The sequence below is a fragment of the Myodes glareolus genome, chromosome 9 (genome assembly GCF_982192425.1).
Source record: "Myodes glareolus chromosome 9, mMyoGla1.1, whole genome shotgun sequence".
Classification (NCBI taxonomy): Eukaryota; Metazoa; Chordata; class Mammalia; order Rodentia; family Cricetidae; genus Myodes; species Myodes glareolus.
The window spans coordinates 12,400,363-12,413,769 of NC_142034.1; the positions used below are offsets into that span (position 1 = coordinate 12,400,363).

Genomic DNA, 13,407 nt, shown 5'->3' on the forward strand with positions numbered 1-13,407 from the left:
AGCTTTAATAACTCTCCCCAGAGCAGAGCAGAGCTGGAACACTTTGGCTGGGGAAACTTTCCATTGCTGGAGCAGAATTGTTACACTCCAGGGAAGCTGAGCAGAGCTGTTCTGAGGAACCCCACCACTGCTGGAGCAGAATTGTTACACTCGTTTTAGGGAAAGCATTTCCAGAGCAAGGACCATAACACTTTGCTGGGAAAACCATCCCCCACTGGAATAGAACTGTAACACTTCAAGCCTATAGGCATTCCTTGGCTGACGACTACCAGGATACCTTTCTCTTCAGAGATGTAACACACTTTACAGATGTAGAAAAGAAGCTTTTCAGATTTTCATCAACGCTGTAATGAAGTGTCTAAATTAAAAGATTTATGTGGTTTTTTTTCCTTTTGTAGCTGCTACAGAACATGTAGAGAACACATTCTGTCTCTTAGCAGAAATAGAAACTCTAAGACAACACATCTATTCTTTAAGGTTATCTTCATAGCAAAGGAAACATTGTTAAAAATGAAAAGACAACCCAGGGAATAGGAGATAGCATTTATAAACTATTTAGCTGGCCAAAGAGTTAATATCCAGATTACATAGGAAAATACAAATCAAAATCACACTGTAATATCATTATACTATTAAATAATGGGTATTGAGGAAAAATAAAAATGTACAAATGCAGAGATGAGGCTGTGGAATAAAGAGAACAAGGTTATTAGGAATATATCCAATTACCTTATCTTCATTCTTATATGTATTATAGTGATAGCTGTTGCAGTCTAGATATGGATGTAGCTCGGGTATCTATCAGTGGATGAATGGATAAAGAAAATGTGGTATATACACCATATTTTAATATATTATTGAACTAAAATGGAACATTATTCTTATTATTACCTTCATCATCACTGTTCTATTATTACAGAATGTTATTTAGTCATAAAGGAAAATGCTGCCATTTGCCAAAAATGGAATGAACTAGAGAACATTAGGTCAATGAAAATCAATCATACCCAGAAAGACAAATACTGCTTGTTCTTTCTCATATATAGAAGCTTAAAACAAAACAAACCTGGTGATCTGGATGTAGAATGTTATTACTAGAGGCTGAGGGAGTGTTTTCGTAATCTCCATCCTGGGACTCCCCCATAACGTGCCAGACCTCAGTTGCTTTCCTTAACTGCAGAGGAAAACCCTACAACTCCTTTCCTGTATCCTTCTTTAAACTTAAAAAAAAAAAACAACCAAAAAAACAAAAACAAAAAAAAAAACCCCACAACAACAACAATAAAACAACTGCCAAGTTCTGTTGCCTCCCAGGGCTGGAACCTGGCCCCCTCCAAGACTCACATTTGCATAATCTTTAACTTGCCAGTTTCCTTTGCTACATAAGCTTTTCTTTAATTCTCTTTCACATGTTGGAAGCTTAGCTGGGTGAGGTCTTGCTCTAAGGGTACCACCCCCTTTTTTCTATTTCAAATCTGTTTCTTTAAATTTCTCATTTAGTGGAGCATAAGAGTTGGCTCCAGCATTTAATCTCCTCAAACTGTACATTTTGTATATTTTTTTGCTCTGCTTGCTCTTTTTTTCCTGGTAGATTTGCATAAGAGGATGATCACTAATAATTAATGTGGCATAGTCAATACTAGGCAGTCTAAAATCTCCTTTGCCAATGAACCTAATCAAAAACTCTTAAATTTTGCCTCTGGCAGAGATTTGAATAAGGAAAAAAAAGCGACATTATTTGCCAAATATCACACCAAAAAAAATGTCTCCAATATTATTTCTCTCTGAAACCTTTTAAGTTGGGTTGCTACTGTCCACATTGCTCTCAGTACTATTTCCCATGCTCCTACTAGAGTGGCCCACTAAGCCACACTTAAAGTGCTCAATTGCTTTTCTAATCCAAAGTACCAAAGTCTTTCACATTTCTCCAACAAAAAGCATGGTCAGGTCTATCACAGTAATACCCCAGATCTGGTACCAGTTTTTGTCATAGTTGCTGTTTTATTGCTATGAAGAAACACCATGATCAAGACAACTATTATAAAAGGGTCCCCTTGTCAATCTGAGGAAGAATGGAGGTGGGGAAACTGGAGAAGGGGAGAGAGAGGAAACTGAGGCTGGAATATATTTTATGGGAGGAAAATCAATTAAAAATGTGTCATAATGACAATGAAAAAGAGGTCATGAATTTGAAAGCAAGAAAGTAGAGGTGGATGGGAATGCTTGGAGGGAAAAAAGAGAAGGGAAAGATGATGTAATATATTATCATCTCAAAAAAGAAATAATAGAAATCTATGTTATATGCATGAATGTGATGTATGTACATGTGTGTGTGTGTCAGAAGAGGCCAGAGAACACTGGGTGTCCTGCTTTATCATCCTCTACCTTACTTTGGTAGAGTCTCTCCCTGGATTTGGTGAGCTATTGACCAGTGAACACCAGTAATCCCTCTGTCTTCACCCTACATGGCACTGTTGCAGTAGGGCGCTTGTTGATTTCCAGGTCCCAACTAGCTTAGACCTGAAATAATCAAACAGAAACTGTATTAATTAAATCACTGCTTGGCCCATTAGCTCTAGCTTCTTATTGGCTAACTCTTACATCTTAATTGAACCCATCTCCATTAATCTGTGTATCACCATATGGCAGTGGCTTACCAGCAGTGTTTTAGCATGTCTGACTCTGGCAGTGGCTCCATGGTGCCTCCCTAACTCCACTTTCCTCCCTCCATGCCATAAGCCAAGTGAGTTCTTTATTCATTTACCAATAGAAGCAACACATAGACAAAAAGACCTTCCACACCATTTCCCCTTTTCTGTTTAAACAAAAAGGAAGGCTTTAACTTTAACATAGTAAAATTACATATAACAAAACAGTTATCAAGCAAGAATTATAGTTACAATATTTATATCTACTTTATCTTTTATTATAACTAAGAAAAACTATAACTATAAATTCTTCAATTTCATCAAAGACTTCAGAAGGATAAGATGTTACCTAAGTAAAGAAGTACATTGTAAGCAGCTTCCAAAACTCTAGAAGTGACAGAGACATCTCACTGCCAGGACAGTCACCCAAAGTTCTTTTGTACTGTTGGGGCATCCTTCTTTAGCCTACAGGCCCATAGTATCTAGCAAACTTTTCCATGAAGCAGAAAATTTCAAAGACAGGTTAGCCTATCTTGGCAACTTGTCTGTCATATTTTTCTGTGTCCTGCAAAATATCTAGCAGACTCTTTCATGTAGCAGGAACCCCAAAGGACCATCTCACGTTTAGGCAAGTTCGGCATTCATTTCTCTGTGGGTCATACATGTCCAGTTAAACAGTCCAGGCAAGAGCAGTTTCTTGCCCAAATGGCTAACAAACTCCATAAGGAACCTATTTAATGCCCATCTTCCTCTTGAAGTAACTGGTACTGCCAGGAGCAGATGTGTCTCATTGTCATGAAAAGTCCTAAATTTTTAAGACATTTAAATGCCATATTCTGAATGGCTCTGAAAGATTTGAAGAATACCTACCTAACTAAAATATATCTCTATATAGCTAGAAAACCTATCTAACATGACTACAATCTTGACTATTATAGATGACCATTTATTAACCTATATTTCTTAATTATACATTACATTTTTAAATGAACTACACACAGTACCTTAAACAAGGGCAGAAATATACATATACAGTATAATACAATTTACCTTAAATTTGTATCAATAAACCAAGATCCATATAAAAGCAAATTGTTTGTATCTATATCATATCTCCCTTAAAATATAAATAAACAATTATTAGCAATATTTGATAATATGGGTGTAGAATTGTCCATGCTGCTTTTTGCTGTTTGGGGGCGCTGTTAATCAGGTCTTTTATGGTGTATCTTGTGTGCTATGTTTATCTCAGTCAGCAGTTGGGCAAAGTAATTTTTTGAGGGTGTTTACGGTGACCTTTTAGGGGGTCGTGCTCTAGCAAACCACACCAGTCTAAAAGCAATCCATAGGTTCTCACCCTCTGTGGAAACAAGAGAAGAATCTCTTTTTCAAAGCAATATATCCTTATATCCATATTTTGATATCAAGACACCTTTAAGATTATATATATATACATATATATGTATATGTATTTATATGTTGATTTAGCTTAGAAACCCATACAATGAAAAATGTCTCTCTGTACTTAGCTCTTTTCAAAAAATTCAAAAATACAATAATATACATAATCTAGATTCTCTGTGTATATTTTATCTTTATGTGGCTTGTTTTTACTTTATTTCTTTTTAATACTTATTTTATTATCTTTGTTCCTTTAATCTATGACTGTCTGTACTCTGTCTCTTTAAAGACATTTTTTAAAAAAAACTATTTACTCTTTTTCAACTCTCTTTACTCTTTTTCTTCTTTCTCCTAAGCCTACGTATATTTATCCAACATTGTGACCCATTTAGAGTTCTTTTATGCCTGAATTTGTCCTTATTGCATTATCTGTAATCCTTTACTGTCCAGGAGCACTTCTTAAAATGCTAAGTGCATTTAAAAATTTTCTCCTTACTGTGCTTTTGCTAGAAGAAATACAGATCTGCCTACTTGCCCTGTCCAGTCCAGCATGGCAGAGCTGCTTGCTGCCTTGGAGAGTTTAGTTGGCTGTGTGGGTGCCAATCTTTGCAGTAGGGTGCTTGTTGATTCCTGGGCACTCTTCTAGCTTAGACCTGAAATAATCACATAGAAACTGTATTAATTAAATTAACCCTAGCTTCTTATTGACTAACTCTTATTTCTTAATTTAACACATCTCCATTAATCCATGTATCGCCATGTGACAGTGGCTTACCAGCAGTGTTTCAGCATGACTGACTCTGGCAGCAGCTCCATGGCATCTCCCTAACTCTGCCTTCCTCCTCCCATGCTAGAGGCCAAGCCAGTTCTTTATTCACTAACCAATAAAAGCAACACATAGACAAAAGGACCTCCCACACCATCATGTGTGTGGCTACGTTCAGCTTTTCTGTATTAGTGTAGGGATATGAGATCATGCTCTAACCTGCTAGGCCACCTTTCTAACCCTGGGTTTGTATTTTCTATATATCACAGTGATTGGACAGAAACTTTATATGCTAGTTTCTCCTGGGGTAGAAGATGTGAGATCTTTCTCTAGTCTCTGTTTAACACTGAATAGTTGTGCAAAGCATCTAGATTCGTGCAGGCAAGTGAATTTTAGATTATTTACCTGTCGGCGATAAAGTCTAGATCACAGAAGCACTAGGACCCCAAGAGACCTTGTTGTTAATCCAACATAGCCCTTATGTATATAATTGTGTAAAATGCTACTCACAGTTAAAAGGAAATTTGGATTTCTCATTTTGGTTTTAGCATGTGCACGCGCATGTGCGCACGTGCGTGCACACACACACACACACACACACACACACACACCCTTGTCCCATCGTTTACTACTTTTCGTTATCCTTTATTCCCTATTATTAAAGTTTAGTTCTACATATCAACTTCTAATTTGGAATGTATGTTACCCGATATTTCACTGTCCCTCCTGGAAGTTTCACCTTCCTCATCATGTTAGGCCACCACATTTGTGGGACTATTTTCACATGCAAATTTAAAATACAATTTAACCATAATAAAGAGAACAGTCTAGATCCAAGTTCAGTGAGAGACTTTGTGTCAAACAAATATGATAAAAGAAAAGGCCAACAAAGCATGTACCAGAAACAGTGAGAAAACAGTAAATATATAATAAATTATTGGTATTAAAGCTCTGAGTTTTAACACAATTTTAAGAAAGACAGAGTGAAAATGATTTCAAAAATAAAATATACCTGGGCAGTGGTGGCTCACCCCTTTGATGCCAGCACTGGTAGCCAGAGGCATGGGGATCTCTATGAGTTCGAGGTCAGCCTCATCTACAGAATGAGTTCAAGGATGACCAAGGATACAGAGAAACCCTGTTTCTAGAAACCAAAAATGAATTCAATAAATAAATGGAATATAAAGAATATAAAACAACTATAGTAATAAAATTAATAGAAATCTTAATTATATTTTAAGTGACTTCAAAAGATTTGTTCTACTATTGATACAAATGTTTAAGTATTTGAGAGCTTTACTTCACAGTTCTGGCACCTTTAGAACACCTTAGTTAACTTGTTTGTTTTTACAATTTTCACTGTAAAAAATATGTTATTTCAATTATGCCTACTTTTAAAAGTAGAATTAGTTGTCAAGTATATTATCATGGCTGCAACTGTTATTGTCCTAAAATTATCTCCTATACTCTGGAATGTTTCTCTGATTTATGATTATTAACACATGTGGAATCAGGAGCCATGTCAAATATTTGAGATTTCCCAACTCATGGACTTTGCTTGCCTGTTTTGCCGCTTGCTGTGACAGGTCAAAACGTTTGCAGTGCCTTTCAGGTCCACTGTGCAATGAGAAGGGAATGGATTTCAGGTCTTCTAGTCTTGATGCATAGAAGTCTGAATTCTTCTATGTGCTTTAGTCATTTAAAATCTATTTTATTTTGGATACATAACTCATAAAATCACACGTGACTGTGAACAAACTGGGAGAAATGCATCTGAAAATAATTCTTCATTTGTCTAACGTAGGGATCTCTCCAGGGTAGACTAAAAGAAAAAATAGGAAAAGAAAAGAAACTTTTAGCCTCAGTTATTTTTCCCACTTAGCATGAAGTTGCCAAGTTGAAAACGAACAGCTTTGTTTAGCTATGTGTAGTGAGAAAACATGAATTAGTATTTTCTCATACAACTTTAACGACTTAGTTTGGTTAGTTAATATTTCTACTCTTTTCTTGTCTTCTTCATTTTAATTTAAACATGTCTAAAAGGCTTAAACAATTTTTTTCTTATTTTCTTTGTTTTTCCTACAGTCGAAAGGCTAAATGAACAGGCATAGGGTTTGTTTTATTCTCAACCAATCACAGAACAGTGTTTCCCCAGGAGAATAATTGGCTTACAGGGAAAAGGGACACACAAAACAAAACAAATTCGTCATGTGCAGCTCGAATTGACCACATCCCTTTTCAGACCAGATTGAGTAAGAACGACCGAGAGTAACCACTTACTTAAGGAATATATAAGGAACCAGGGATAATGTTTTAGCTGGCGTACTAGAAAAAAAGAGGACCGTGTGACTGCTTCCAAGGAACGTAAACATTCCCCAACAGTAAGTAAAGTTTAGCATTATATTTTGTGCTCTGCCAAGTAAAACAAATATTATTTTTGTGCTCTGCTAAGATCAATCTATTTTTCAGATGTTTCTAGGAACTTAAATATTTTGAAATAATTTTAAGAGCTAATCCTTAATTTTTCCCCCAGCCAGATTTCATTTTATGGATACAACAGTAGAACCTCTAGCTTGTTTCCATTCTAGCCAAGGAAAAAACTGCACAAAGTTTTATTATGTAAAGTTAGAAAAGAATAAATTTAAAGACTATAAAAACTGAAAAAGTTTTAAAATTTATTTATTTGAAAAATTTCTGGGCAAAATTATTCCTTCATTCAGTTTCTTTTATTCTTTTCTTTAAAAAACGTTTAGTTTGTACTTTGCTCTCAGAGTTATAGAGTGGCATCTATAATCACAAAATTGAGGGAAGTCTTATTCTCCTTGTGTCAGAATTAAGTAATTTTCAGTCTGGATTATTACCCTAAAGTATATTCCTTTTGATAAAAGTTATTCAGTTAAAATGTATTTTATTTCAATCTGAAGGTAAGTATTCCAAACATATTTCATTGGGATTGTGTATAATGAATGTAACTTATCATTCAGGTGGGTTTAAAAAATCAGAATTTTGTTGTTGATTTGTTTAGTTATGAAATTTTTTTACAAAAATGCAAGGAACAAAGACAAGTGTTAATGGAATGAAACTAACTGAATTACTTCATTCACATAATCAAATTCTGTTTTATAATTCTCTATGTTCTGCACCATAGTGATACATTTTTTTTCCAGTTAGAATGTTCAGTTTTATTGTAAGAGCGTGACATCCCACCATCACCCATTCCTCCAAATACCTTAAAGCGAATGTGTTTGAATTAAAAAAATTCACCACAAATTGTTGCAACAATATCTTACAACATTTCATGACAGTTATTAAATGTAGTAGATATGTGAATCAGAAATACAGTCACGAAACGTTCTTCAATGATCCTTAGGTTTTGGCTCATGTATGTTTGTTCACCTAGCGAACAGGTGAACATGAAGGAGATAAGTGTGTATCAGCAAACCTGCGCCCTTCTGCACAAGAATCTGCTCAAAAAATGGAGAGGGAAAAGAGAGAGCTTCTTGGTATGTACAGATACTTCACCCTTTCCTTGGAATTCTCCTTTCCGTGACCAATTATTTCAGAGATTGCATTATACTTAGCAGACTAGATTTGTTACTTTTAAGGTTGTTATTTACAGCTATATTTTTTAATTGAGAAACTCATAAAGGTCTGCGACCAATGCCATAGAATTACGAAGACTAAAATTAGAACATTTTTAAAAAGATAAAATAAAAATTTAATTGTATGATGATTGTAACAAGCATTACATGATCACATATCCTACATTGGGAGCCCAAACATAATATAGATTGGTAAGTATAAATTGAGAAATTTTAATTTTATTGCTTTATATTAAAACCTTTTATTTTCTACATAAAGATTATGTTCAAGGATTACAAAAGAACACCATTGTTGGTTTGTGCAAAGCAGATTGTTTGAGTAGTGGTGAACAGCGCAAGTTCCGGTGGCTTAATGCGTGGCAAGCGTCCAGTTTTCAGTCTTCAATACAGTCAGTAGCAGAAGAGAAGCAGGTTGAGTGGGAATAAGGCTATTTCTGTTTATCCAGGCACCTAGGCTCCTTCGTCTAGAGACTCTGCTGTCTCCTCAGACCCTGGTAACCTCTGCTGAAGTACCTATAGGACAAAGAAAAAGAATTGAGACAGAGAGTATAGTAGACTGGGTAGGGATCTACCAACCAGGCCTAACTGTGACATGTGCTCTCTCTGCTCACTTTCCATAAATGCTCAAACACCTGTTTCCTCTTGCACTCGTATGTTAAGAGTGTGTTCTACTTAAAACCTGCAGTTTTCAAATTGCTTCATACTACATTAACTCAGTGTGGTCACTTTAAATAAGTGAATAGGAGTTGTCAGTATCTAGAAGTAAATCCCAAAGATAAGGACATAAGTGATTTGTCCAGATCAGTTCTTGCATTGGTAAGCTGAAATGGCTGTTTATGCAAAAACTCAACTGTATTTTCTCTTTCTACTTTGTTCTGAGAGTGCTTTGTGGTTGCTGGTTCATTTTCCCCCTATATGGCAGTCAGAGTAGAGGAAGGTGTTGTTGGGCATTAAAGAATTCTCAATTGCTTGAAAAAAGTATGTTCTAGCATTATATCAAGGAGGAAATTATTGCTATTGGTGACTCACTAGAGAGTATCTGCCACTCAGTTTCTACTTATTCTGTTTAGTTTCTAATAAAATATGACAACTAGCAAGAAACATTGTGATTTACCACTTTGTGCCTGATGTCTAAAATTGATTTTCCAGGCAATGAAAAATTTCAAAGTTAGGTATCCCATCGTTTCCAGATGACCACTGAAATCATTCATGATTTAATACAAAGCTTTAGATCAGAGAGTGATCCATATTGCCACTAACTCAGAATTTGTCTTTACTTAATTTTTTTCTCAGAAGAGTATATAGCAATGAGAAATTATATTATATGGAAAAATTTAACTTGTCTTCAAAGTTCTTTGGTATTTACCAACTTGACGAGAAATATATCTAGCCTTATTATTTTTTCTCTTAAATTTTTTATAGGAATGGAGCATCCCAATTATTATAGGACTGTATATGGCTCTGCTTTCATATTTCAAAGAAAATATGCAGCTCCCTGAAGTCCCACCTCAGGATCTTGGAAGTTTAGATGAATTTAATGGATCTTCTATCATGGTTCTTTATACACCAGTCTCTAACATAACCCAACAGATAATGAATAGAACAACCTTTTCTCCCTCTATGAAAGGTAAATAAGCCAGTGGGAAGAAATACTTAGCCTTATTGGTTTTATCGATTCATAATTTTTAATAAGATGTGTACATGTTAGTTTGAAGCTACAGTAAAACATCATTCTAATAAGTTCAAGCATAAGGATAGCATATAGTCTTCTTAGGTTTTTGTTTTTCTTTTACAACAATATCTTAAACTTCTTTCAACTTGATAGGGGCCTATCAAAACATGAACCTATGTTTGTAGGCCTCCGTAAGTTGAAGCTTTAAAAATGCAAATTGAAAATTAGCATCTTGAGAAATGTAGTTATTGAGGTATGTATATGTTTTTAGCATAGATATCCAATTGTTGAGATTTGTAGCTTGTTAAAAATATAAGTAATTAAGTCATGGTTATTTAATAAGTTCATAAGTATGAGAATTAATGATGTGTAATCTGAAGGTGATATTCTTTCTTATGTACAGTGTAGAATGTAAAACCTTTGAAGGTTTTGAGTTTAAATAGGGCCCGTTTTGTAACCAAGACTAGGAAAACACATATTTCATCTGTGAGCAACCTGAGTGTAGTCTGGCTATTTGTTATTTGATATCGGACTTCTAACTCATGACATTTCTGCTTATTTAGAGTCTGTTATTTTGTTTCTGCTGAGAGAAAAGTTCTGTCAGTTGGTTTTGCTTCAGGAGGAATTCTGGGAAGCTCAGGGTATAGTGACGACAACAACAGTAGGTTGTTCTTACCCTCAACAAACAGCAAGATGGGCTTTGTCCCCCATCTACCACCTGGCTTATTAAAACCTGTAATTTGCACGCACGATTGTTTTCTGTGATTTGAAACAGTAAAATAATGTTTTCTAGGTTGCCTTTTAGTTTGTTTAGTTTAAGTGGGAATGTCTATAAAAACATGGCTCAGTCTAATATCGCATTTGGTTTTGGTGAAATATTGTACAACCCAGTATATCTGTTTTCACCTTGTCCCTCACAGGAACGAGAATCATTGGGCTGCCAAGTAAGAAATACTTGGATGATATGCTTCTGAAGAATATTCCCCATGCTCTTGGAATCATATTTAATGACACCTTCTCTTACAAGTTAGAAGTATTTCTATCATATGGATATCCATTTTTGAAAGAAGATTTATTAGGTGACTTTTCATTTAAAATATTCTTGTGACAGTCTTTGTGTTTACAACAAGGGAAACAGGTAGGGTTGGGCACCAGATACTTTCAGTTTCGTAGGAGAAAACAGACTAATATTTGATTGTTACTGTTATATTATATTATATATTATATTGTAGAGGTTTATTTCACAGCACTGCAGAATAATTCAGCATACATCTGTTGAGCTCACAGTTCTAAGGAATGATCAGATTTTAATGCTGGATACAGCAGCCATTGATTAGGAGAGACAAGCGTTGAATAGCTAGTGGTAAGGGCAAGAACTTCTGGTAATTGGATCCAAGATTCTTGATTGTTGGATAAGAGAAGTAACTTTTTAAACAAGACCAAGGGAACAGCAAGTGTGAGGAGCTGAAGATACTAAGTTTCATTAGGGTGAGAGCGTATGAGAGTACTTTATAACAGCTGGAAGAAGAGCATGAAAAGCCAATGTGACGTGCGAGGAGAATGGTTTTGCAGTTGTATGAGGGCTGGGTCCTGTGTGGTATCTTGCAAACCTAGGCCATTGGCTAGTCATGGAAGTACTTCAAACAGGGAAGCATGTAGAGAGTTGTCCAAATGAAGAGAGAGCTCCTGATTCAGCCCAGAGGATTCAAGTTGCAAGAAGTTCAGGGAGGATGCAATGAAACCTGCTGGCTACTTAGATGATAGTGGAGACACTGAAAAGGAGGTAGGCTTGTGGGTTAAAAGACACTTGAGGCCATAAAATTGGCGTAGCCTCTAGAATCAGTTCTTCACTACTAGTCAATGCGTAGTGCGGGCTGCGTCTTCTTCACTGAGTTCCTGAAGAGCACAGCGAATAGAAACCATGGAGCTTGTTTGTAGGAATCCTTTTGCCGGGTGGTGGTAGCACATGCCTTTATTCCCAGTACTTGGGAGAGAGAGACAGGTAGATCTCTGTGAGTTCAAGGCCAGTCTGGTCTACAGAGCAAGTTCCAGGACAGGCTCCAAAGCTACAGAGAAACCATGTCTCAAAAAGCCAAAGAATTAAAAAAAAAATCATTCTTTTCCGGGATAGGAGGTTAAAAAAGGATATACAAACATGATAATAAACACAATAGAGCTACTTTAGAGATTTATGGTGGCTCAGAGACCCCTCTAGGATGAAATCACTTTCTAAGTAGGTTAGGACCAAGGGAAAAGTAGCCATTGTAAGTAAAATTGTCATAGATATGTGGATCTTGTCACTTGTAGCAGCCAAAGGGTTATCTAGAGACACTCAAGTACGGAGTGAAAAACATATTCTTCCGCTCCGGCGCAGGAGAGGCCACGGGAAAACGTTGGGAAGAAAATTCCCGAGACTTCCAGAGTATAGGTAGTGCACCTCGTTTTCTGTTCCTCCCCCAGGAAAGGCTGTGGTCCTTTGTCTTCCTCGTTACATGTCCGTGCAGTAGCTTGTCACAAGATTTCAAACACTGTGTCTTGTTGGCACCTCCACTTCCTACCTGGAGATCTGAATTTTACAATGATAATTGAGTGCAGGTTATTTGGGATAAGTTTCTTCTCATGCACACACATCCTACTTTAGGAAAGTTCCAAGCTATTAGACACAGAAGAGAGAGAGAGAGAGAGAGAGAGAGAGAGAGAGAGAGAGAGAGAGAGTCTGTGTGTGTGTGTGTGTGTGTGTGTGTGTGTGTGTGTGTGTGTGTGTGTGTAGCTTTAATATAGAAACCCTAAAACCTTGTTTGTCATGTCTCAGGAAGCTGGGGATTGCTTCTCTCTCTACTCTTGTGGTGTGTTAGCGACAAGCAGCTTTTTTTCTAAACCATATTCCCTTCATCTTACCATGTTTGCCTCTTCTCAGAACTACCTTGTTGGTTTGTTCGCTTGCTTGTTTTCAGACAGGATCACACCATACAGCCTACGCTGGCCTAGAAATCTACTGTTCTCCTGCTTTAGCCTCTTGGTTGCCACGATTACAGGTTCGCACCGCTCTGAGGTTAGAATTCTGACTAGTGGAGTTTCAATTGTTTTCTCTTAGGGTTTGGTTCCTTATTCCCCATCTGCGTTTATCCCATCATGATGGTTCTATTTTTCCTTGTGCTTACAGCTCATTGCTGGGATCTGCAAGGTGATGTTTCATGCTCATTGTCCAGATACTGGAAAAGAGGATTTGTGCCTTTACAAACCGCCATCAATGCTGCTATCATAGAAGTGAGTGTGTCGTTGAAAAGTTTTAGTGGCTACGATAATTCATTTCAGAGG

The 13,407-nt window shown here is 36.4% G+C and overlaps 1 protein-coding gene across 2 annotated transcripts in view; it reads left to right on the forward strand.

Moving 5' to 3' along the window:
* Nucleotides 1-7,005: 7,005 nt before the first annotated feature.
* The window catches only part of Abca6 (ATP binding cassette subfamily A member 6), a 70,273-nt gene continuing 63,871 nt past the window's right edge, over nucleotides 7,006-13,407 (forward strand). Inside the window, exons 1-5 of one of the 2 annotated variants that reach the window (XM_048446111.3) lie at nucleotides 7,006-7,196; nucleotides 8,186-8,318; nucleotides 9,840-10,044; nucleotides 11,010-11,168; nucleotides 13,253-13,356. In XM_048446111.3, the coding sequence (XP_048302068.3) occupies nucleotides 8,196-8,318; nucleotides 9,840-10,044; nucleotides 11,010-11,168; nucleotides 13,253-13,356 (591 nt within the window). In that variant the 5' untranslated portion in view covers nucleotides 7,006-7,196; nucleotides 8,186-8,195. The remainder of the gene's footprint in view (nucleotides 7,197-8,185; nucleotides 8,319-9,839; nucleotides 10,045-11,009; nucleotides 11,169-13,252; nucleotides 13,357-13,407) is intronic. The other variant, XM_048446110.3, reaches the window with a different exon arrangement.